This window comes from Myotis davidii, unplaced genomic scaffold (assembly GCF_000327345.1).
Source record: "Myotis davidii unplaced genomic scaffold, ASM32734v1 scaffold44, whole genome shotgun sequence".
In the NCBI taxonomy this organism is placed as follows: domain Eukaryota; kingdom Metazoa; phylum Chordata; class Mammalia; order Chiroptera; family Vespertilionidae; genus Myotis; species Myotis davidii.
The window spans coordinates 16,185,833-16,213,213 of NW_006299705.1; the positions used below are offsets into that span (position 1 = coordinate 16,185,833).

Sequence of the window (27,381 nt, forward strand, 5' to 3'; positions counted from 1 at the left end):
GTCACCCAGGGCCAGCGCAAGGAGCAGGCAAGCCTCGGATGGCGGCTGCCCATCTGCTCAGGGCCAGCCAAGGCTCAGATAAGCAGGGCTGGCCAAGGCTTGCACTGATGACAGCAGCAGCAGCAGAGGTGTGATAGGGGTGTCACCTCCTGCACCTGAGGGCTTCAGGACTGTGAGAGGGGGCAGCCAGGCTGAGGGTCATGCACCAGGCCTCTAGTAAGGTAATAAAATAAGAAAAATTTACAAATTGAATTTTTCATGCACCAGGCCACTAGTAAGATAATAAAATAAGAAAAATTTACAAATTGAATTTTTAAAACTCTGAAACCAATAATATTTAAATTAGCATTATAATTTATAGGGAGGATTATGCTTTTCTGCTACAACTAAATTTTCCCATGTTGAGTGTACTCATAGAAATAGTCTCAGGTCCTGTTCTATATTTAATGTTTCAGAATTTTGACTTTAATCAGTCTGATGCAGAAAATGTCTATTTATACAAATATATTGGACAAGAGAGTATTAATGGCTTCAAGGTTCTTTTGCTAGTTGAGGTTATGCATATCTCCTATTCATCTAAAAACTGTGCTCAGGAGTAATCCTCTGGTGCAATTTTAAGTGAAATCCTCTACACTGCCTGTCCACATGTGGCCAAGTAGGGGCCCCTGCTGAGCAATCAGCTGTGTCTCTGAAACCCGGGAAACAGTGGCCAGCCCAGTAACATATCACCTGACATTGCTTCCTGGTCTTCCCTGCCTCATGTCTTCTCTCTCACTCTGCGGCTGGGACTGTACCTCCCAATAAAGTATCAGCACTTAATCATTGCCTCAAGCTCTGTTTCTAGGGGGCATAGGCTAGGCAAAAATCATTGGTACCATTCAGGCCCCTTAGTTACAGATGTCTAACATGCAAACCTGCCCCTGTCCTTCCCGTGGCTCCCCACCTCTAATGAAATGTCCTGAGCAAGGTAACGGTGCCCTCCACAGCCTGCCCGCAGCTTGAGGTCACTTGCTGACTCGCTCCTTAAACCTTCTAGACAGCATGTAATTCTTTTACCACCCATGCTAGGGCTCAACTGTTTCTTTGTGTTTGAACAAGACAACTGCTCTATCTATCTTTGCTTCACTAATTTTTACTAATTCTCATTTAAATAACCTGTAGTTGTCTTTCCCTGTCAATATCCTGACACACGTTGAGGGTAGGCACCTAGCACAGCACCTGGAACATAGTTGGTGCTCTGTACATATTAAAGTACTTACACACAAGGAGGTGACATTTGTAGAGGCTAAAATTTACCCAGGGCAGAGTGGCAGAGTGGAACTGGCATTTAATGCGCTCACTTTACCACTCTGATATTGTCTTCCTAGAGAAATTTCTTTCCAACACTTATTGCACTCATTCATTCATTTATTCACTATTTATTAAGCATTTGGGCTGTCAGGTCTTTGTTAGGTTTTGGAAATCAGTTTTTTGGAAGCCTTCTAGTTTCTCACATCTCAATTTTCAGAACTACCACAGAGTTTGTAGTTTTATCACATATGCCTTATTAGTTTGATAATGAAAAATGACAAAACTTTCTATCTGTACTGAACCCAACTTACCAATCAATCAATCAATAGAAGAATTGAAACAAAGTCAAAAGTGAAGATCCCAGAGCTACTATAATCATAAATAGGGAAATTGAGACTCAGAGAGATTAAGTGATAGCAAGAAATCAAACTACATTTCCTGTCTCCCATAGGAAAGCTTAAGTTCTTTGCACTTAAAAAAAACACACACACAACTCTATGCATTTATCTAGCCACATGGAAGGAATATTTATTTGGTGACATATTCCCCTACGACTTCAAAGAGAGAAATTTCAGTGTTTCTATCACCTTTTTCCTCCCCTGCCATTTTATCTGCCATACCTGAGCTAGTGGCCAATGATATTCCTATTGGATAAAATAGTCTTGTGCAAACCTGGCTGCTAATTACATGTGTGAGACCACTGGGGTGCCGGGGATACTGCTGTAATTAGCTAGCTATTAATAATAGGAAAGGAGCAAAGGGGGAAGCCAGACATTATAGGCATATCCTTTGGGCTGATTCCCCAGGAAGCTGCAACTTTGCACTCCCCAGGGAACCACTGGCCTATTCCCAGAAAAACACTGTGAGAAGGGATCCAACAAAAGGAAGACACATGCCCAGTAAAGTTGGAGTGACACAGGGAAGCTACTTGTCTGTCAGTCACACGTGGGAACAAAGATCATTGGCCAGAATGGGCATGGCCACTACAAGCACATGAGAAGTTGGGAATACATAATCTCCTGAACAAAGAAATTCTCTTTCTTGTTGCTCTCTTGTTGCTCTTGTGGCTCATGACTCTTGTGCTCTTGGCGTGCTCTTGGCTTCCTTGCATTCGCCCATGTTTCCTCAATAGCCATGCGAACTTGCAGACCCCACATACAATGGACTGATGGACTGCAGCAGGCAAACACAAATCAAGCTAGCCTGATGCTGTATTGGACTGTGCAAACAAGGACGGGAAATTCTGTTTTTAGCCTTGCTAAAGGCAACATGGGACTTCTTCCTGGTGGGGCTGATGGAAATTAAACCTTGGGAACTCAGGGGTTTGATCCACAGAACTAAAGCTTTCTATTATATCCCATCCTTTGGTGTGAATCTCAGAAAAATTCTTTTTCTTAGGATATCGCAAGAAATTCATCCCCACTAGCAACCGCTCCCCTCCATTAATAGAGGACATAAATGTTAGACCTACTTGCATTTTTAAGTAATTTAAAAATAGGAGCGGAATCAAATTTCATAAATATTTTACGCATGCATTAACACAGGTGGCGCACATATCTGATATGTTGTGTATGGCCTGCAAGTATTTTGAGGGGAAATTGGGAGCTGCATAACCTGGAGAGGTTGACAGTGGCCCTTCACTTGCTGACTTGCTTTCACTAAATTGGAGTTCACATATGCCCTGGCAAGTGGATTTACAGATTATGTAATCTACATGTAACTGAACTAATCTCCACAAGAGGGACACCACTTGCTTTAAAAGAGCCCAGTGAGTAAACCGTGGATAGAAGAGAGTGCTAACTGAACAAGCACAAGTGAACAGAATGATAAACAAGAGTATGCAGAGCTGACGCTTCCAGCAGAGCTCTCTGTCAGCCACCTTCCGACTTACACACCGAAGGTGCTACCATCAGGTCTAACAGGAATTCAGCCAAGACAAGTCAAAGCTATCCAGAAGAATATTAGCAATAGAAATGTTCATCTACGCTCATTGACAATGAACTTCTATGGGGATGGTGTGCCTCGAAGTATTAGCTAATGATATTATGAAGCCATCATGATTAGCAAGACATTTAAAAACAAAGCCTTCAGAATAAAAACACAAGACTTCATTGAATTTCTTTGGTGGGGGTTATTTTTTAAAAACATATTTTATATAATTTTGACCAAATTTAATAATAGAATTATGAAGCTTTTTTGAGATTTCTTAATATATGGGAACTATAGGGTGTCCCCCAAGATGTATACACATACTTTGTGAATAATCGTAAAGGCAGTATTTATTAAAATACATTTCAAAATTGAGCTATCAGATGTTAATGTGTAAATACATTTTTGGGACACCCTGTATTTTATATGAGTGAAAGTAATAATACATGATATGTTATAAAATCTTAGAAATCAATAAAATACCTAATTTTTTGGAATTTTGCATTATAAAGAATTCAATATGTTACTGTTAAAAATGTTTTCAAGTTTCACAATTATGCAGTTTTTATGCCATCTCTGGCACTATAAAATGCTAATGCTGTTGTTACCTTTCTCCTGTCAGAGGTTGTCACCATTCAATCATCTTTTAGGGGCATTACTTTATCAGAGCATTCTTCTGTAAGCTTGTGAAATTTCCCATTCAGTGACTCAAAGACAAACTATTTAATATACACTTTGGAAACTTTGCCCATTGTATAAGAAATATTGCAGTGAGTATAAACTTTCTAAGAAAATATTGAAGGAAAAATAGTAACCCACAAAAGCAAATAGATTAAAATCTTAATATATTTGGTTTAGGTTGAGTTTTTGAAAAACCAAGAGGAACATCAATGACACATTCCATTCTTGACTTAAATATTGTCTATCTTCCTAATGAAATATTGTACTCAATCCCTAGTAAGAAAAAATGGTGAAATATTATGATTTTGTAAAAGAACTCTCTTCCGTATAGAACTTTCTGATGATCTATCTATGTGCTTTCAGATTAATAATGCATGAGGACTGTTCCTGCTCTCTTTTACATCAGAAGTAAAAGAATTATCATAGTACTGGTATCACAAATAAGAAACATTGCAAATCAGAATCTATAGAATGCTTAATGTTCAGATGCATTGACCTTCAACTATCAGAAAACATTAATTTGGATAATATCCAAACAAATGCTGTTTTCCTCATTTGCCGCACTACACGTGAATACACCAGTGAGTGCACCTGCACACCCCACATTTCTCTTTCAGCATGAAGTGCTCAGGTACAGATTTAGTTTTATGACTGTAGAATTTTAAAGCATTTGTTTTTCACCCACAAGTTGCCCATTTGGAAGAAGTTTTTCTTACCCTATATCATTAATAAAAATGTTGTTGACATAGCGCTCTCTACTCAAGCTTACACCTTTGTTGTCATGGGAAGCCCCAGCCCTGATAACAATGCAACAAATAAAGTCAGTAGCAATTCACCAACCTAAAATAAATGTACCCCAAATCAATGCCAGTTTACAGATAAACAAATATTTTGCACACTAATAAATAATGCTATAAATCTTGCTATATTGGATCACAAATAACTCCAACTGGATAAAATTGCTTGGCACGGGATTTCTTATTCTGCATGTTCATAAAAACAACTTGTTTCTGACAGCACTCACTCTTGGCAATTTACCACAGCTGTCAGCAGCCAATTTGTTCAGATTACTGCTCTGCATAAAAGTGCAACAATCGTGAGGATTTATTAGCTGATTATCGTAAAGGTGGCAGTCCGTCTTGCCTGCCAAAATTAAGGTGATCAGAAAGTTAAATAATTACCTGCAGATTAACATTATGTCACCTTCATTTGACATCTGTAGTTCAGTGACAGGCGGAATTTGCTGTTTAAACTTACAGTATGACGTACACAACCCAAGCTGGTTTACTGCCTGCTCGGCATTTTATTGAGCACTTAAGTGCTTCAGAACATTCTGAATATAAAACCAACGTGAAAGGAGCAGGGCTTTAGAGTCAGGAGTCCTGGATTTGAGTCTCAGATCATCCAGTTTCAAAATAACTAGGCAACCTTTAAACCTCCAGCTGCCTCACTTTGTGCATCTGGAAAATTGTTGTATGAACCACCCTCATTATTGCCTAATGTTGAGCTGATGGTGTAATAGGGTCCTTTAGGTTGTAAAACATCATTATTATTATTATATAAATGGCGAATTTATTTTTTGCATAAAATTTAACAACCAGAGGGCATTAACTGCCTAGATATCATAACATCTATGATATATGTAACTTGATAAAGGTATAGGCTACCTTTTTTTTTTCCTTCAAAAAACAATTCAGTACTTTTTAAGTATAAAGATTACTCAGGCACTTTCACATTTTAACTCATCAATTCTCCCCTTTTATATTCAAGTATCTTTCCTCAATTACACTGAAGTATAATTGTACCTTCCACTAAGGCACATTGCTCTAACTGCCTTTTCATTAATATCTGGTATCAAATTGAGTATTTATTTAGAGAAGGAAGAACCATAATTTTGAGTATTAAATCAAGCTTCAGGTATTTACATTAAAGTTTGACAACTGTTTATTGAGTGCCTATTATGTACCAAATACTTTTCTAGGCATCAAAGATGCCATATTGGACAAAACACTCAAAATCCTCATGGAACAAAACCCACATACAGCATACATTCTAGTGATGGGAAATAAAAGATAACATAAATTTAAAAATGCACAGTATGTCAAGTGGTGATTCTTCAATGGAGAAAACAAAGCAGGATAGGGGAGAGGGAATATTTAGGAAAAGGGGTTTCAAGTTTAAATAGATTTGGTATGGATGCTCCCTGACATGACATTTGTACACAGACCTAAAGGAGGTAAAGAAACATGGCAGGTGGACACCTGAAGAGTCTTACAGACGGAGGGAAGAGTCCTGAGGTGAGAGAGTGTTCAGTGTGCTTGAGAAATAGCAAAGAGGCTAGCACAGCTCAAAGAGAGCAAGGAACAGGATAGCAGAAGTTCAGGGTAGAAGGGTCATAGAGCCAGCCCATGAAGAGCATCATGAATCACCGGGAAGAGGAGTTAAATGATTTTACTAATGTTCTGTGGAATAAAAGTAATAAGATTAAGATAGCAAGTTGCATGTGACAGTCATTCTAATTATCTTTATTTTTTTAAATATATATTTTTCATTGATTTCAAAGAAGAAGGGAGAGAGAGAGAAACATCAATGATGAGAGAGAATCATTGATTGGCAGCCTCCTGCATGCCCCACGCTGGGGATCAACCCACAACCTGGGCATGTGCCCTGACTGGGAATTGAACCGTGACTTCCTGGTTCACAGGTCAATGCTCAACAACTGAGCCACGCCCAATGGACTCCAATTATCTTTTGGTCACTAAATATAGCTAAGGTTGTTACAAATAATGAAAATAAATTAATTATTCAAGAAAATCTAGATAATATCTACTTGAAAAAGCGCACAGTATATTGAGGGAGGCAAATATAGACACATAATTATAATAAAATGTATTTAATATTAACAACTGTATACTGCTACTTAAACTGGTAGTTATCTAGATAAACTTCAAGAAAAATCTGAGAATAGTGTTTCACTAGAGGAAAAAAAAATGCAACAAAGGCCTGCCCTTTTAAAAGGATTGAAATGTAACATACTATTTGGTTACAGTGGTGTTTTTCTCATTTCATCATATAAGCTAAATGTTAAAGGTTAATGAAAGCTAATCTTTGACCTCTCACTTTAAAATCCTGTGAAGGAAACAATATAGATCAGAATAACACACAGATAGATAGATAGATAGATAGATAGAGATATGTTGGTTTGGATCCTGTTTTTGCTTTTCCAGCATAATATTCTGTTTATTAGTATGCAGGCAGTTCTTCAGGCTGTATGTTTACAGACTTGGAATCATGTGAACTACAATGAGGAAAGAATTTCCTGAACTAACAGAATCTTCTGTACAGCATCCTTTATTTCAGTATTGGCAGGTTTCAGTGTTTTGCTATAAAGACACATATAAAACTATCAAGAAATATAAAAATATGCTTTGAAGGTGAGAAAACAATTCAAGCAACCAAGCAGGCATTCAAAGTGACTCTGTCTTTGTGCAGAAATGTCATGTAAGCCTCAGAACAGTCCTTTCTTCACTGCGTTATCAGATTAACATGGATCTGCCCCACTTAATGCTTTCTTCACTAAAACTTGGGAACTCTACCAATTTATGAACTTGCAGGAGATTATAAAGACTCTTTGCCTTGTAGGGACTTTTAGGAAACAATGCATTTTATGGTCACAATATGCTTTATGAAAAGTAATATAATCTCAGATCACTTTACAGACTATGAATATGCTCTTTGTTCCTTTAAGTATCTTATATCAAGTGAGATCCCTCTTTCTCAACTCCCATAACTTTTACGCACAATGTTTCTGACATCTGGAGAAAATTCCTGGATATCAAGTTTGGATCGCCTGTCCATCAACTGGTCAAAACTGCCACCTACTGGTCAGTTTTCAAACCTAGTTTTCAGTTCACCCAAGCACAGCCTTACTATGATAAGATCCCTTCTTTCAAAATAGTCAGGATCATTTACAATAACCAGAATTAAAGCAAATGTTATTTTAACAAAATTCTCCCCCCTTAGGGTGAACCAAAAATATCAAATTGCTCAAACCTGCCAATAAAATCATCTCTTTTCCCAGCATCCTTGTCCCATGCAGTGATATCGATAATTCCACCTCTTTCTTCATAGAGATGAAAATCAAATTGTTCTCTCCACTGAGGATTCAAAGTTTTGGGCATAATCTGCAAAACCAAAACAGTCATTATTGTTTCACCCATATCAGTCTCTAATACAATGTAACTTGAGACATTAAATCAAACTTTAGGTACTGTCTAGAAAAGCATGTAAGTGTGAGATGTGACAAAAGCTTCCAGAAATACTGAAAATGAGTCATTAGCATCTTTATTGCATATTGTCTGAAAGGACCCTGAAGGATGTGTCTTGAAAACCAAAGTCACCCCCTCATCATCATGAATAACAGTTGAGAGATATGTATTACATAGAAAAGGCAAAAACATAGTCTATAAGTGAAATAGCTCACTCCGACACTAGCATTTATTTTACATAACCAGCTAATACACAAAGATATAACTCGTAATAAAGAAAGATGACGATTCCCAGGGTTTCTTTTATTTTCTTACTTCCCTTCACATGGGGATTCTTGAGCTGAATACATTTAAAAAAATAAAGTTCTATGGGAACAGGAGGAAAAACAAGTAGCTTTGGGGTGGCCAGGTAAACTTATATCTTAGAATTAGAGCACTGATGTATCATCTCCATTTTATATATGGAAAAACTGAGACCTGGAGACCAAGTGACCCACCCTGGGTCATTATGTTTTAGTTATCTAGACTCTAGCTCAAGTCTTTGATTAGAGCTTCAGATCTCTTTCCCCAAAACAATATGCCAGAAATGTTTGTGAGTTAATATGAATATGTGTGTATATAATCTCCATGTTGCACATACAAGGAAGATATCTTATCTGAAGAGCAATTTTGTAACTTCATGTATTCAGATAAGACACTGGGTGGAATCAATGAATCAAGTGACCCATACTGATGTAAAATTCCATCCTCCATTGGGTTAAACAACATTCACATTTGTTTCCCTGTTCTTTCATTTTAGCAGGAGGGCATGTGGTGGCTTTATTTCTTTTTAATGTATGGGAGACAGATCTTCCGATGTGAAGACTCTGAAAGCAATGAAGTATGTTATGTGCAAAGGTAATGCAAATGAATCACAAGTTTTAAAGTTCATCATCTGAAATTAACCAGCAATAGATCGTGGGAAGAAAGAGCAAAGAGCGACACGTGTCAATAGCCTGGTTTCATATTTCATACTTAAAGAGCAGAACTATAAAAATAAGGAATGTTTGAAGCCTACCAGAACATGGAAATGATGTTAATTGATAAAGGACAAGACAGATGTGGCCATAGGTACCTATTTTTGGAATCAGTAGTTTCTTTAAAACATGTGATTAAGCCCGTCGCAGAAAAAAAGATGGCACTGGGTGGATGCTATGATAATTCAAGTGACTCATAACTTGGCTCGCATGAATGCCTATGATATTTTGGGGAGTGGTCTATCTTACTTATTTGGCCATAAAGTGCCTAAATTTTCAGTTTTCATTTTTAGGATTGCCCTTCCCATCTGGTTTCCTTCAGGTCAGAAATGACGCCCTCCCCTTCCATGGGGGCACTCAGTAAGGTAACTGATCAGGGCGCTAGCAGTTTTCACTACCTCAGACAAGTAAGCTCTGTGATATCTCTAACTACTGATGAAACTTCCTGGGCCAGAAGGAACCGAGGTAGGCTGTCTATCAAAACTTCCTGAAAACAGTGATGTCAAGGCCAAGATATTCCCATGGAGGTAGAATGTGATTTTTAATACGAGAGGGATGTGATCAATTGTCCCAAGCTGTCTATGAAGCTGGTCATTAAAGAGTTTGAAATTGAATACAACACAGGTAAGACATGTGGCCCAAACATAACTATGACTTTGCTAATTATTATTACTCCTCTCATTAATATAGCAATATGGTTATTTAATATATTATTACTACTAATATAATTGGTATTATACAATATACCTATTATTACTGATGCTATTCTTCCTCTTCCTCCTGCTACTTCCACTTATTATTTATTATGGGTAAGGCAGTGTTCCAAGCCCTTTACATGTGTAACATATTCATTCATTCGTCACAATAACTTTATTAAGTAGGCACTATTTTAATTCTCATGTTTACAGATGGGGAAATTAGGGCATGAAGAGGCAAAGTGATGGCCATTTCTCACTGCTAGTAGTCACAGAGGGAATTTTGACTATTTGTTTTCTAAATAAATTTTAAAACAACTTTCAATTTGCACTGGTGAAAATCATTTTGAATAAAATGACTCAGAGTAATCTGCACAGATTGTTATGGCACGTAAAATGATGCATTTGTAGCACTGATACTAGTACTTGTTGCAATAATAAGAGCAGCCAATATTCTTTGAACACTTTATGTGCCAGGCATTGACTTAGGTTTGTTGCAGCCTTTCTTTTTTGAAAGATAGTTCCTACGTTTATTCCTGTGTTATAAATGAAGAAATTCAGACAGAGTGAAGTTAAGTAGTTTACCCAAGGTCCCACAGCACATAAAGTAAGAGATCCAATACAATTACTGGTTTTCTTTGCTGACATGACGTTCAAAGAAGTTTTGTAAAGCATTTTTTAAAAGTTTTCATCTTCCAAAGCATAGCTATTAACTAACCACTGCTTTCCAAATATCGCCAGGAACACAAAGAGACATGTCACCTTGCTCTTATACTTCTGATGCCCAAGCCGGAACTTCACGTAGGGGTCACTCAACCCATTGGAATCCATGGCCTTGAGGTCTCGCCCCTCAATCAACGTGATACTGACTATTCCTCGCCAAAGATGCGATTTTCTGTGTACATCTGACAGACGTAAACTTTGGGTCTGAAACTTTTGGCAAAAGAAAAGAGAGTTATCTTATTGTGTTTTAAACCGAAGTATCTCATTTGGCATTACTGTTTCCAAAGAGAGTGATTTTATAGTGTTTTATACCAGAACACCTCATTTGGCATTACCATTTCCAAAGTTGTAACAATTTTTCAAAAATAAAAATGAGGCAGTTATAAATTTTAAATAAAAATTATTTATGGATTATTTATTAATTATGCAATTATTAATACTATATTATCATCTCATGATAAATTTAAGGTTATGTAAAAATGGTGAGTGCTCAAAATAAAGTCTAATTTTTCAGCTCCTTATATTACAAGCTGTAGGTACTTCAAGAATACCAGAGACCATTTACATGTATCAAATATGGCCGTGTCAAGATTAGCATAAAATAAATATAAATATGAAATATAATTTCATCCACACTGTGATAGTAATTTTTAATTATTTATGGATTTTTAATACCTATTTTTCATGTTACAAATGGATTTTACAGGTGGTTTTAAGTTGTAAGATTAGTTGTAAGTTCCAGTCACTTTTAAAAGTCTCAATTGCCATATTAAGAGTTTCAGCTCACTAAAGAAGTATTTAAGGTACCATAAAAGACAAAATCAATATGTCCACACAAAATGTCTTGCCTATGTTTGAAACTTGCAATACAAAATTTAAAAATTACATATGTGACTTATATTGGCAGGTATGATATGTTTATTTCTCATTCTAGTATTTAAATATTTTCTTTAATGTTTTTTATTATCCTCAATTCTGAGTCACAATATTCAAGTCAGTGAACCAAAGCTGAAATTATGAAAATTAACAAGTCTACTAAAGATGACTATCTGTTCTCTTTGAATTAAATAGCTCATAAAACAAGCCAGAAAAAGTGGCTTTTAAAATCTTTACAATCTGGATTCAGAAACACAGAGACTGCTATTTCTTTTATATTGTCAAGTATGTTTTCTTCACTCATCGTTGTTTCATGAAAAAATTCAACTTTTCTCTCAACTTCATATTATTCCATTTCTAAATTATGAATTAGCTCCATTTTTTGTCCCAATTCCTTCTATGTAACATTATAATGTTATAGCCTATTTTGTATAACTCCCCCTTCCACTTTGAATTCCTATTTTTATTCTACATCATAGTAATGCCAGACATTTTTATCTGTCCTCATCAAAAGTCATGCATTTCTGGGGCTTTTATTAGGAAAATGAAAACTATATTCTTTAAAAGATAATACTTTTAATATTTAAACATTTCAGTGCAGAGCTTTCTAAAGCACATTATATACTTCCCTACCATGGTGGTCAGCAAATTTTGAACAACATTGCTTCATGGTTCCGCCTTATTGATAGCAACATGGACCTTGGCCTCCACATTCCTCACCTCTGTGAGATCCAAGAGCAGTGTTCCACTGCGTTCTGAAGTACAACGCAGGTTCATGGGGCACCTGTAACTTCCACAGGACTCCATGCCCATTTCACCTAGAGCCCCACTGCTCCCATCTGTTTTACACATTGGATTGTCTTTGAATCAGGGATTTCTCAGATTAATATAATTGTTTAGAATTAATTGCACCAAGCGATCTTCAGGGTTTTGGGGTTTTTTTAGTTTTAAGATTTCATATTCATTATCTCTATCTATCTATCTATCTATCTATCTATCATCTATCTATCTATCTATCTATCTATCTATCTATCTATCTATCATCTATCATCTATCTATCTATCTATGGCTAATATGCAAAGTGTCCCCTTGGGAGTTTGACCAAGAGACCAGGAGTTCAATCACTTGCTATGACATGTGCTGACCACCAGGGGGTGGCACAGAGCAAAGGAAACCCTGGCCAGCAGCAGGAAGGCCCCAATTGGCCCCGATTGCCAGCCAGACCTAGGGACCCTACCATGCACAAATTTTGTGCACTAGGCCTCTATTTATTATATAATGCAGCAATAGATTTCAGCATCTGTCTGTCTATTCACCCTTCCCCTTCCACTACAGTTGAGACCACCTCTGACAGTGGACTTTAAAGATAGGATTCTAAACTTTGAGTCTGAAACTTTTGTTAAAAAATAGGAGTGACAAAGAAGGAAAGAAGAAAACGCATTTTTTGGCAAGCAAGAAGAAATAATTATCTTAGCGAAGACCAAGGAATTAAAAACTACCCATTTATAGAGAGCTTTAGAATTTAAAAGTGCATATGTGTACATTGTGTCCTGTAGTTTCCACTAAAATCCTATGAAGCAGGAAGGCAAGGACTGCTATTCCCAATTTACTGGTGAGGAATTAGATGTACAAGAAGTTGACTTATGGGGTGGAAAGGACAAATAATGCTTTCCATGGGATCCTTCATGCTTTCCCAGAAATAAGTGGTTTGGCTAATAAATAGAGGATATGTGACTAGAACCCAGCATTTCTGACCTTTATTCCTGAGCCTCTCCCAGTATTTGTCTTTAGGGCAGAGACTCTCTCGTGGTTTAAAAGTAATCATTTAAGTATAAGGTTGCTAAAAGATCACCCCCCAGTTTAATGAGTTGAATATATTTGAAATTCCAGGCTAGATTTTCCTACATGGCTGATACATGAAATCACCTTCTACAGCATTATTTTATAAGCACATGTATTCATACTTACAATATTCCAGCTCATGAATATATTTAATGACATTTTCTATGCACTCTAGAAGCAGAAGCCATACATAACACTCAGTAAAATAACAGTAGGTTACACAGCATCTGCAGTCAGCAAGGCTAAGTTAGGGTTTTGAATGGTACCATGTCTGAAACCCTTATTCGCATGCTCCTCCTCCCATTTTTCACATGAGGACAAGAACTTGACATGGAGTGGAAGGACAAAGAATACTTTCCATGGGCTTCTTCATGTTTTCACAGAAATAAGGTGAACTTAATGAAGGCTTTACCTACTCTCATTCATTGTTACAAAATGCTTTTCTATAACCTGGAAGAACATTTCCAAAATGACTTGGGGAGCTAAGGGGGAGAGGTAGAGAGAATATTTCTATACAAAACAGGGCTACTGAATGCGGAGATTAACTTGATCTCTGTAAAAGGTTTAAAGAGCAAATAGGGGTGGGGCTCCAAAGACACACTAATCAGATATCAGTTTTAGAAGTGATTTTTTCCTTCTTCAACTTTCTTTGTTTAAATGGTACTCTTTTAAAAAGAAACTCCATTAATGTAGCTATGATTTGATTAACTGCATAGACATGAAACAGATAAGTAGTTAGTCTAAGTGGAAGAACTTGAAATAAAATTATAAGGTATGGGGGAAGAGATAAAGTTAGACTACCAACAGTAAAAAAGGTAAGTGCTTAAAATACATATACACATGCATCTTTCTAGCAATTTCTGACTATGTAACTTGGCATGCTTTCTTATCTATGGTTTTCCAGACTGTACTCCATGGCCCCAAGTGTACTAAGAGAGCAATTCTAGATTTTCCTACATGGGGTAGGGGTAATGGTGGTTGGGGAGGGTGTGTGTATGTGTTGAGGGGCCTGCATAGAAAAAAATATATTCCATAAACAAAGATTTAACCTGCTTAAGATAGCAATTTATTACTTTTACTTATATTTTTTAGTTGAAGTTTTGGAGAGCTCATCAAATGGGTGGGGACAAGTGGAATTCCAAAACTAAAGAAAGAAAAACCTTTGAGAACCACTCGGTCTCCAAGGTACCTCTGAGTCATTTGCTGCTCTGTTCAGGTTCCTTCCCCTGTATAGCAGTTCTCCAAGAGTAGTCCATTGATCAATGGCATCAGTGTCACTTGGAAACTTGTTAGAAATTTAGATTCTTTAGTCCCATCTCAGACCAACTGAATCCAAAGCTCTGGGGGTGGGCCCACATTCTGGCTGCACCTGCCCTCACTCAGGGGGTTCTGACCCATGTTCAGTGTGAGAACTGCCGTGTTAGAAGTTCTAAGGTGTATGCACACTGGCCTTCTCCTATGTTCTCATAACTATAATAATCACTATGATTATAAAATTATCCACTCACTGGCATGGATATGATGCATGCTAATTAAAGACCTTCTTTAGTCCTGCTTCTAAATTTACTGGTTAGGAAAGCATATTGATCTAGACATGTGGAGGGTTTACAGAGAGAAGTACGGACCTACTGAAAAACTAGGTGAAGTTTGTTTATTATTTCCTTCCTTTGTTAATGTTGTTTCCCTCATAAAATACATCAATATAATACATATTAATTGAAATATTGACCAGTCAACTGAAAATTACTTTTTGAGCAGCTAAAGAGCAAGGAGCGTTAAACAAATACATGTCCCTCAATAAAATTAACATATTACAGTTGGTACTTACTAGTAGTTACTTAAGGTACTGTTTTCAACTATGCCCTTGTTGAAATAGAATTCTATTTGAGGAGGGAAAGAAAAGAGGAGAAAAAATAAAATGGAAGACCAACCTAGCTTCAAAGCAAAGAACCAGCTCTGCAAAAGGTAGAAATAATCTTTAGATTTTTAAAGCAGTGGTCCCCAAGTTTTAGTGGGCAATTCGTTGAAATCAGAGGGTCTCATCCTCCTGGTTGAGAATCAGTTTCTGTGGAGCAGAGTCACATGTATATTTCCAACATGTGACCCACGTGACTCCCACACACAGAAGTGAGACATCCTCTCTCAAAGGGAATATTCATCCCAGTTCAGACTTCATAAAGGATATCAGGATGCCAGGCAACAAAATACATTTCAAAGTCTGAGTCAATGATATTTACCTTTAGTAGGATTTTAGAATCAGTGAGTTGGCATTTTAAAGAGAATATTAGTTTATGTATATTATTCCTTAATAAGAAATACACGATTTCAATTCCTAATTATATGCATAGAAGAGGTGAGGATAGGGAGTGGGTTTTCAGAATAGTAAGCTGGGCATGAGAATTCACAGCTCATGCAAACTCAGAAAATAAATAAATAAACGGAATGGTGGAACTTACTTGTGCGTTTTGGTAATAAGCACTCTGAAGCTCTGCTCTGCAGAAGCCCAGGACAGGGAACGCAGGCCTGCCGCACGTCTGGATGGAAATGAACGGTCAGAGCTGTACGGGGAAAGCTTGGTGCCCCTAGCAACACCTCGCCTCAATCAGAGGTTAGCATTACTCTTCAAAAAACATTATTTGAAAAAAAAATATTTATTTGCTTCTTAAATCACTGTCAGAAAATGTCTTCTGGCAAAATGAAGATAAATGCCAATGCAATGATATAGTTTCCAGCCACTATTTTCTTTAGTAGCAAAATGCTGCAGTGGTCAAGAGCATAAAGGGCAGAGATTATATGGTGATGCATCCCGCTTGGGTGGTTTCTGGTGTTCGTTAATAGGTGTAGCAGAAAAAGAAACAGCAAAATAAATCATAGAAAGAATCATTTTCCCAAGTCTGCCACTTCAAAAAGTTTTGGAGACTGTTTCCAATAATATCTTTTGTTTCCAATGTCAAAAAGGTGATAGGGTGAAGGAGGAAGGAGGATAAATGATGATGGGGAAAAAAACATAATCTATGTAATATATACACACACATATATATACTTATACACTTGTAACACACATGTACAGTTACATATGTGTGTATATATTTTTAATAAAGTGATAAAGCTCTAGAAGAACAATTGTTACATGAACAGAAAAAAGCTATGACAATGTTAACTGTTCCCACATGCTAATATTTTAAATATTAAAGAGATATCTCTAAAGTAATAGAAATGTGGCTCCACATCGCACTTGCCTTTGTTACTAAAAGAACAACCCAAATGTCCCTTCACTGCTATAACCAAGAGCAGCAAGAGATGGATTAAGATACAGCTGAACATCAAGAAATAGTGAGTTAAAAGTTTGTATTAAATGACTTCTAGAACAGCTAGACGTTTCCAAACAACAATATGATGAGATGAGAGCTATCAGGTTTAACAACATCAAAAGAAAGGGTTAGATTAGGTCAGTCTGAAAGATAGATTAGATCACACAGAAAGAAATAAACTTGTACTGAGCAGCTATTATGTGCTGGAGTTTTCATGCTCCAGTGTTTTCCATGACAAGTATTTTTAAGGTAAAAAACAAACAAACACTGAGGCACAGAGAAGATACCCGACTCAAAGCCAAATGGCTACAGATTGGCAAAGCTGAAATTTAAATATGTGGTTGCTGATACTTAATTGATTCTTTTCTCCCATGATATCTTATTTTTTAGACAGAACCTAAGTTCATGGTACAAAAGAAAGAAACTAATTTGTACAGGATCTGTTGAAATATTTTGACTTACTTTTAAAGGAAATACATTCTTGGGTATTAATTATTGAGAAAAGCTAATCAGGGACTTAGAAGCAGTAGAAGCCAGCAGGTGGTACTAACTGTAGCATATAATGTTTATAAAGCATTTGAGTATTAACTGTATTCCATAAGAAATTATAGCCCGATGTCTATTAATAAGGTGGTGAAGTTGTAGAATCTTGCATATAAATTGAGAACACAAATATTCCAATTCTAGTTAATAAAGTTTATTAATTCCATTTGTTGAAAAACTGAATCACTAGTATCATGAGATATCCTATTATTCTAGATCCTGATTAAAAAACAGATCAAAACAAAAAAATCTATTTAGACTTAACATGTGGCTATAGGAACACTCAGCTATACTAATCTCCAGAAATGTGGTAATCATCTTTGGCTTTTGTTATTCTGGATTTTATTACCTGCACACAACCTAATCCTTCCAAACGAGACCCAGGCACTGTGAATCTGGAATGAAAGGCATTGCTTGTGCCTTTACAGTAGCTGTGTGTGGAGTCAGTCCTTTCCTCTATTTTTAGCACAGAGGGTGCACATGCTTTTATTTAATTAAATGATTCGCTGAGACACTACAAAGAAAAGATAATGACAGCCTAGAATGACTGTTTTTGTGCTGCAAAGCCTGGAGTGTGAAGCAATTATTAGCTCAATACCAAGGCACAGGCATGCTCTATCGTTTCCTTTTCCTAGATGAAGTTCAACAAGTAGATTTGCTCTACAGCCATCCACCCTCTCAAAGCACGGCTGCCTTTACAGAAATCCCTCCCAGTGCTTTGTGCAGCTTAGTTTGAAGTATCTCATCTAATAATAGAGCTTCAATCCCTTTTATTCTTCGAAGATGATTCACCGACACTATAATCCTTCGAGAAATTCTCCTGGTTTTTATCCTTAAAGTTTCTTTCCTATTTCTATTGCTTCTTGATACAATTTACAGTGTCAGGAAGGTATTTATGTTTACTTCAGATGTTTTAACTACCCTCCCTAAACTTAATTGTGGCCAAACAAAAGTTCTAAATCTATTATTATATTTGCCCCAAATATACACTAATAAAAATCATCATATATGTTATAATGTTGTTAATTTGCAAAAGTAATCTATCAGTTTTCACCAACAATATGGTGTGAAACAATAAATTCTAGGTTTGACTTACAGAGACTTGGTCACTGATTTGGTAAAATGGGACCTCAAACATTAGCTACATCATAGCCCTCAAACACATCCATCCACTGGGGGCTTAAGAAGCATGGAGAAGGTTCATATAATGCAAGAAGAATTTGAAAGGGTGTCAATAAAGACAAACGAAGAGGCAACTCAATTTATACATCAGATATCTATTCACCATTGACTCCCAAAGAAACTCTGCTGCTTTAAATCTTCACCAAAATATTTATTTCTATGACATTCAGAGAGGAAAACATTGGTCCTGATCATATCATCTAGGGACTTCAGGGCAATAGACTCACTTCTCTGGGCCTTAGTTTCCTCATTGACAAAATAAATGACTCCTAACGATTCAGCCTTTATGATTCAATTTGTCACTTATTTTCAGAAAAAAAGGACATTAGATCACTATACCTAAAATACAAAAAAAAGTTACCTTATAAATATGCATATTTCTTATTCTAAAATAAGATAGTTCAAGGATTGAGAAAGGTTAATAAAGAATACTTAAGGATGAATGCAACCAAATGGGAAGTACTGATAACTGGAAGACTCATTTGGAAGTAGCAAAATGGAAAGAAGATGTTGAAAGGGAAATCCTTAAAAACTATCAGTTATGGAGTTGGTCCTGATGACAAGACTTCATTCATAATAATCAGTCTGCACATTTGATGCATAAAGAACAAACTCAATGCAGAACACCCCTGAATTCTGCTCTCTTGGCAAAGGAGTATGCCATATGAATTCACCATATTTGTGGGTCTTAAGAAAACAAAGACAAATGTTTGAAAAAATCCATTTTCTATTTAGGATAATGGGACAATTCAAAAGCAGTTACTCTGTTCATGGACATATAAAAGGAATTATTATTATTTTAACAAAGATACAGAATTATATCAGTGAAGGCAGCCAGCAGTAGACTGAAAGGAAATGAAGAGGCTGTAATAATTAAAATAAGCTCACAACAATAAAAGGTTCTAAAGAAAACTGTGTGTGGAAGGTACAGATAATAAATAGATGTGGCTTATTCTTGCTCACTGGTCAAGTCAGTGCATGACTTAATCTAGTACCTGCCAGTCATCTTAAGAGACACTCCAACAAATCTTAATACTCTAAAAGAGAAAGGTAGTTCTCAGTCATGAGCAGTTAAAGAGCCAAAAAAAGAAGATGGCAAAGACCTACCAGTGTAGCATTTTCATTGCAATATCAATTGCTAAGAGAGCCATGTACCAAGCGCGAATTTTCAAAGAGAAAAACTCTTGCAAGCAAAATCATAAGTGCGTTAGTAATAAATCATACTGTGCACAATGCAAAATTATAGTAGAGGAAATAAAGGATGAGAGTTCATTATGTTTAAGTCATGAAAGAGTAAATAATGTTAAATTGCAATGGCATTGAAAACAAATTCTCTGTGGAATTTTTATTTTTTTTTATTTAAATCAAAAGCAGTGTTGCTGTTTTCTAATTTATAAGATTTTTCAAAGAAAGAACACTAAGTATCTAGTATCTATATAGTATAAAATTACTGTAATAGAAGAAAATTTTCTCAAACAGATGAAACAGACTTTAAAAGAAGGGTTAAGACCCTCAACGGACCCTTTAGACCGCACCATCATGTTTCTGCAAGGTCTGGGGGCCTCTAAGCTGTTAAGAATTTGGGATAAACTTGGTCCCACAAGGAAGTGACTTCAAACAATATATTTAGAATATGAAGTTCTTGGATTTTACAAATGAAGAAATAAATCAGTCATATGAATGACTTAAAATCAAAGTTAATAAAGAAGGCTAATGAATACATTTGAGAGCCTATTTTTAAAAAGTAAATTTCTTAGTTCATATTTAACTTTTAAAATTACTATTTAGAACCAAAAATCAAGATTTTTAATAAAAAGATTTAGACATTACCCTCCAAAAGAAAGACTTCACAGAGAAATAAGATCCAACCACTTCATTGTTTGAGAGGTCCTAAAAATAAACAAATATTTAGCTAAATTTTGAGGTGCTTTTGAGAATACTTTATTAGCCCAACAAAATCAAAACAAATAAAAGCTCCAAAATTAAAAATTAAACAAAAGACAAACAAAAAAAACCAAAATTACATATTCTAAGTACACCTTGGGTCTTTACAAACTAAATTTTTTTCCTTGAAATAATTAAAACTTTTCTTATTCATGTCTGGTATCAATAGTGGTGAAGCATAGAGAGGATTATTTCTGTAATTTTTTTAAAAAGTCTACTTACCTCTTAATTCTCAAGTGTTGATTAATGTACCTGAAAGTCTAACATTTTATTTTAAAAAGAACTGTTTAAACATATTTTAAGAATTTGAAATAAGCCAGATAATACCTGTTCCTGTTAACAAAACAACACTATAGACCTTCAGAGTGTTTTTAAAGAATAATAGCAGAAATCTTACTTATAAGCACACACCTAGTCAAATTTGGTTTAATTTTTTACTAAATCTTCCTAGTTTTATTATATATGTATATATAATATAAATGACCTAGTTAACTTGAGCTTTCCAAAAATAAATTTAAAAAGAAATGAATGCTGAAAAAGGTGGTTATTGGGTTGTAAACAAAGCAGTGCTTTCATGTTGGGTATTTTATTACTTAATCCTGAGATTTTATAATGTGAAACAAATTCAACTCTAGAAAATCAAAAAACATAGTTACTTACTTTTAAACAGAAAATTTAAATTATATGCACCCTTTAAACTTTAATGCTGTTTCTAGATGTTGGTTACAGTAAAATTAAGGGGAAATTGTGATAGTTATGGGAAAGTATCAACCTTTGACATAGTGATGAAGAGGAAGTAGTTTTGTAACTTATTTGATTATTCTGTGATTTTGTGTTAGCAACTAAGACTGTACTGGTCCAACCCCTCAAATGATGCCTCATGCATAGTAGATGCTCAATAAATACTTGTTGACTATTAATCACTTGGAGTTTCATTTGGGTGAGGATATATATTCCTTCCAAATGTAATACCAAAACTTATATATCTCACATAATAAAAGCCTAATACGCTAAGTGTCTGGTCATCTAGTCAGCCATTCAACCAATCAAAGCATAATATGCTAATGACATGCTAGGGTTGCTCAACCACTTGCTATGACATGCACTGGCCACCAAGGAGCAGACAGTCAACCAGTCTATCAGTTGCTATGATGTGCACTGACCACCAGGGGGCAGATGCTCTGACCGGTAGGTTAGCTTGATCGGGACTGAGCGAGATAGGTCAGACATGCCCTGGAGCCCTCCTGTGGTCCTTTCTGAGCCCTGATCATGCACTGGTGGGGTCCCTCGGCCTGGCCTGCACCCTCTCGCAATCCGGGACCCCTTGGGGGATGTCAGAGAGCTGGTTTTGGCCCAATCCCACAGGCCAGGCCAAGGGACCCCACTGATGCACAAATTCGTGCATTGGGCCTCTAGTCAGAAAATAATAATGAACTAGACTACTTTAGGATGTGCATCAATTTAAATAATTTAAGTTTAAAAGTAGAATTAAATCAGGGATCACCTATACAATCTACCTGTGCTTCTTATATGAAATTTATTTCTTGAAACTACTTGCATAAGGTTTGGTCAGGTAGCATGATTAATGTCAGAAGTCATAGGGAAAAAATCTTGAGTTTAAGACTGTTTTACTATCGCTACAGCGTTATAATTCATTTACATTTGTGAGTATGGTTCTCATTTGTCACACTTAGCACACTGTCACATCAATTTCTGAAAAAAATCCTTAAGGAATATACTTATATTTGGACATTGGGGCATAAACCTTAGGTGAAATGGCTGCTGTCTTTTTTGATACTATACTATATTGTTTAACTCAAAAACCTTATTCTGATTTTTAGAAAAGATGCACGTTTTCTTTTTTATTGCCAATTCTTTTCTTACTTTGATTCCCAGTTCTTTTAAAATGAAGCAGCATAGTTAGCAACATGCAGAAAATTTTTCAAGTATCACATTCAAGAAATTATTGCTGGAAGTCTCCTTACACAAATACTTTCCCCAGAATCAATAACAAAAGGCTGTGAAACTAATAGTAACTTTTATCTTAATGTAAAATGTGTTAAGGTGCCTTAAATGGATGTGAAAGTCTTGGCTCTAGACTCAAGATATTTGAAACAAATAAGACAACCACTTAGCATCTATAATTACTGTAAATTCATTTAAGTGTCAGGTGCTCTAAGGTGACTAATATTGAAACTTTACCAACTCCATACTTTCCATTCTTCCTCAAATTGACACAGAGGCTAATGACCTAATTATGTGACTGGTATAAAAAGAGCAAAATGAGATTGATGAACTGGGGGGTTTAATGATCAGAATTTTTTAAGTTTTAGGAGTTTAGGTAATTGAGGTAAAAATACAGTCTTTTATGATAGAAATGTTCATGCCATTTGCCCTTTGTTCATTGCTGCACTTCAGAATCTGAATCTCAGAAGCCTTCATTATGAGATTGGCTTTATAGCATTTTTAAATAACAAAAATTTAGGAGTATAAATAGTGACAAAATAAGAATTTTAAAAAGAATTTTATACTTCCTTCAAAAACATATAAGCATCTCATTTTTTCAAATACATAAATATAATACTTTGAAATGAGGCACCAAAGGAAAGCCATTTTGGTCACTAACAGTTGAGAGAATCAACGAACAAGGAAGTTTCTATTTTTTGCAGTGTTTAAAATATTACCTATTTATTATCAGTATATGAGGTTTTTGTAGAAAGGGCCTGATAATTGTTAAATAATGACTTTTTTTTTTTTTACTATGGCTGACTGTGTGAGATACTTAAAAGTGTGTTCATTTGTTTCTCTACCATTTCTTAAATTAAAGCACTTAGAAGGTTTCACTGATGCATTTTTAATGTGTCATCCAAGGTGTCAGGTTTAACTATGCCCTGCAGAATTACAGAGTTGAAAGTATTCTCTAGTTTAAATTAACAATATTCTTGCCAAAGTCTTATTAAAAATTGCTTTATTCAACCAGTGAATAAAGTGTTTTATAGTTCATTAAAATTATGCTAAGTGATTATAATAAAATCTTTATAAAAAGATATATTACTTGAAAAATAAGCCATTAAATAACAGGAGATATGCTAATGAGACATCATCACATAGTCTATGTTATATTATTCAAAGGATGAACTCTTCTTAAAACAATTCTAAACTGCTTTTGTTGAGAATATGAATTGCAGCACGTGTATATATTATCACAATGGTTATTTCTCATACAATTAAAGTGATTTGTTGAAAGCACATAAGTTTTTATTATCACATCCACTGATAAACTCATTCTTCTACATGAACACACACATACTAATATACACAATATACACACACACACACACAATAGAGTACAAAATAATTCCTGCTTACACTCTGATAGAGGCAATTATTTCATAATTTTTTCCATTTATTTGACCCCATTAAATTTATTCACAAAATACATATGCATCTTCTCTTCTAAGCTCATGAAACCTTTTTGTTGAATAATTTAACCTCAGAATAAATTATCAATGATAAGCTTCTTTTAAAGAATAAAATTTTGCACTAACTCAAAGTGTTACCATTCTCTGCCAAATGCATTTGTCACGTACGTAAAACTCTCTGACCAGGATAATTATCCAGTTGCCTACATTTAGGGAGACATTGATCCCTTTCTTCTTAAAATAACGGTTTTCTATAATAACTGAATCTGGGGAGAATTAAAAATATACACGCTGGAAATTATGCTAATGAAAACCAGAATAAGTGTTTTTAAAGGATGTTACCATCCCTAGGAGAGGAGATGTTATGGAATTCATAATTATTTACTAGTTAACATACCATTCAAATATAGCATATATTTTATATAGAGGTAAATCTAGGTATACTTCTTTTTCTACTCATTATTAGGTGGTAACACATTGTATCCAAATAATACATGTCAGTCCTAAACAGCAATTACAATTTCCTTGTCATCAAGTTGGCTATTCATCTCTTATTTCCAACAGCAAACACAACCCCATGTTATATGAGTGCCACAAATAATAAGATTTCCATGGAAAGAATCCATTATTGGTAAGAGGAAGAAAATGACAAGCGGATATATAAGTAATGAGATAGTCCATGAGCTGATTCACTTGTATAGGGGAGATGTGCATATTACAAACAAACAATGTCAATTTAGCTTTTCCCCTCTCCGAGGTTACTTCTGAAGAAAATACAAGGAAATGAAAAGAGCTCCTTAGTGGAGAGAATAAATAATGACATTATCTGATGATATGTAAGTCTTCGTCAGAAATTTTGTAATTCTCAGATTTAAATTCACCTTTGGTGCTCAAAGATAGGATGCATATCACAGCCCTGATGTAAAAAAGCGAAAGACCTCATTCCATAAATCAAGATTCCAAAGAATCAAATGACCTACTTGTATGAAAAAGTCACCTTTGACTTTGAGCATAGTTGTATAAAAAGTAAGACACCTGTATTTGAATGTAATGCCAAAAATGTATATCCTCTTTCCAAAAATAAAAGAGGAAAAAATCCTTACACAAGGACCTTTAGAGAAGATTGAAAAAATTAGAAAAGAGATTCAATTAGGAAACAGTAACATAATAAACAGTAATGTAAAACTATACAATATAGTTACTTATCTCTTAGTTTCTCAGGAAGCACAATTTATGGTCGTGCCCCCTTATCTGCGGAGGTTAAATTCCAAGACCCCCAGGTGATGCTAGAAACCACAGCACCAAACCCTATATATACTATGCTATTTTCCTCCACATAAAAATTAATTTATAAATTAGGCAAGTAAGAGATGAACAACAATAGGTAATAATAAAATACAGCACTTCTAACAATGTAGTATAATAAAAGTTATGTGAATGTGGTCTCTCTGCTCTTGTAACAATAATATGAACAAATATGGAAAATGTTTTAAGGGACAGTGACAATTTGAATGAATTATCAAGTGTTCAGTATGTTCGCATAGGAAACACAAATGAGTGAACTGATTTTGTTTTATTCAGAATTCTATATCCCCATTAAATTTTATAAAGCTGGAAATCCCTTAGGCTAAAAACCCAAAAATCCATGTTATAATATACACTAAAAATAATCCACTACATACCCCAATGAGTGCATAGACACAAGGAATTCTGTATCTTTAATGGCAAGCTAAAAAAAGTACCAGTTTGAATGTACAAATGGATTATTAATAATAAATAAAAGCTCAAAAATTTTTAGATATAAAAATAGTGGAGATTATACATTTATTATTACTTTTATTTTTGTAGAGCAAAGGAAAAGTAGGTTTATGTTTACTTAATTTATCATTAAAATTAAATATAGATTAAATAAATTATTTAAAGAATTTATATTTATTATTTTTATACTACAATAAAATGGATCATTTTTACCAATTAATACTAAATACTACATAATATCCTGCTCTAACATTATATCTTAATTACATCTGGAAGAGATAATATTGCTACATATTAATGGATTACAAATTTTTATACAGGTATTATATCATAAATAGAAAAATGCATGAGGAAAGCCAAGTACATGAATTTTTAAAAGATATATACTTTTAATACAACACTAATTTTGAAATACAATGAAAAGATTGTAATACAAATATGAACAGTTCAAACACTTCTTTAAGACTTCTTGAAACTTTATTTTGGTCAGTATATAAACACAGTGAACACTAAATCATAAATGTTCAACAACTTTCCTTAAAATGTTTTGCATTTTTAAAATTTTTTTGTGACCCACATTATCTTTTGGTTATTAACTCTACAAAAATTAGGAAGAAAATGTATAGGAAGAAATATTTATTGAAGCAAGTTAAGACATTACCATAAGTGCAAAGACATTTTGACATGTGTTTTCTTCATTCACAATAATAAAAATGGCGAAATCAAAGAAAAATTTAATAGCATGATTCAGTCAGAATGGAAGAAAAAAGATTGTCACGTTCCAGGGTCTAAAAAAATTAGTCACTAGTAAAAATAAGTACTGACTTCTTAAATAGAGATTTGAGCAAACAAGATTTTTACAAATACAATCTCTTTGATTTATTTTAAGGAGCATTCACATAAAAGTCCATTTCATTTTGGTGCTTATTTGTGTCTAAGAGTGATACCACCACTGAACAAATTAGAAGCTTAGTTTACATCTTATATTTTTTACAAGTTATAAGAGCCAGGGCTTAGTAAGTTATAGGAGCCATAGACTCCTCTCACTCCCAAGAGTTTTTATTTCTTGAAGTGAGAAGAGGCAACGATGGAAAGTTGTTCTCATTATACACTCCAAAGGTGTAGCAATTCAGGGGTTTTTGGGTTTAGAAAAACTTAGGCTGACTTTTCGGTGAACATAAACAGTAAGTTCCATGGTTTTCCTTCTCTCTGAAGTTGTTCCTACCCTCGCCTCATCATTTTATTCCTGATCTAGAGCAGACATTTTCTAGACCCTGTGGTACAGATAACAGAAACCAGATGCTGAGAATGGTGCTGAGAAGTGACCAGAGATTAGCAAGAGGATGATTTGGGTGCAATTGATCAGTGCGATTTCTATTTACTTAAAAAGCAACACATGGTTTGCTGAAAGTTTATGAAAAAAATAAATAATTGAAGAGTGATGAAATCCTGTGTATAATTTGAAGAGGTATGAGAGAGATTTGGGAAAGCAGCTTGACTGATAGTTCTCAACAAGAAAAGCTGAAAGATCACATGCTAAGCATTACCTTACTTGATCTTTTCCAACTCTTCCTCATTAGCATTGTCTGCAAATGAAATAAAGCATTTTAATTATGTTATCACTCAGGTACAGAATAGGGCAGCCAATTGGTTTCAAGAGGAAGCTTAACATTTAAACAGCAAACAGTTTCCAGCAACAAACTATAAAAGACAAATTTTTTTTTTCACATACAGCTAGAAGAAACACCTTTAACATTCAAGCAGTCTTTCTGGTGAGAGTTCATTTGTTTTATTATTATTATTTTTTTTTTTTTACGAAAAAAAAAGAGAGTACATTTTAAATAGAATGGAACACTTTAAGTATCTTAATTGTTCACTGGGAAAAAACACACCGAGTCTCA

At 35.0% G+C, this 27,381-nt stretch overlaps 1 protein-coding gene across 11 annotated transcripts in view; it reads right to left on the bottom strand.

Annotated features, from left to right (window-relative positions):
- MCTP1 (multiple C2 and transmembrane domain containing 1) overlaps positions 1-27,381 on the bottom strand; it is a 422,223-nt gene that overhangs the window by 180,886 nt on the left and 213,956 nt on the right. For 6 of the 11 annotated variants that reach the window (XM_015571629.1, XM_015571627.1, XM_006775532.2 and 3 more), the window contains 5 exons: positions 27,028-27,066; positions 20,187-20,246; positions 15,777-15,854; positions 10,642-10,812; positions 7,954-8,084 (listed from right to left, as the gene is read on the bottom strand). In XM_015571629.1, the coding sequence (XP_015427115.1) occupies positions 7,954-8,084; positions 10,642-10,812; positions 15,777-15,854; positions 20,187-20,246; positions 27,028-27,066 (479 nt within the window). The remainder of the gene's footprint in view (positions 1-7,953; positions 8,085-10,641; positions 10,813-15,776; positions 15,855-20,186; positions 20,247-27,027; positions 27,067-27,381) is intronic. The other 5 variants (XM_015571628.1, XM_006775538.2, XM_006775536.2 and 2 more) reach the window with 4 other exon arrangements.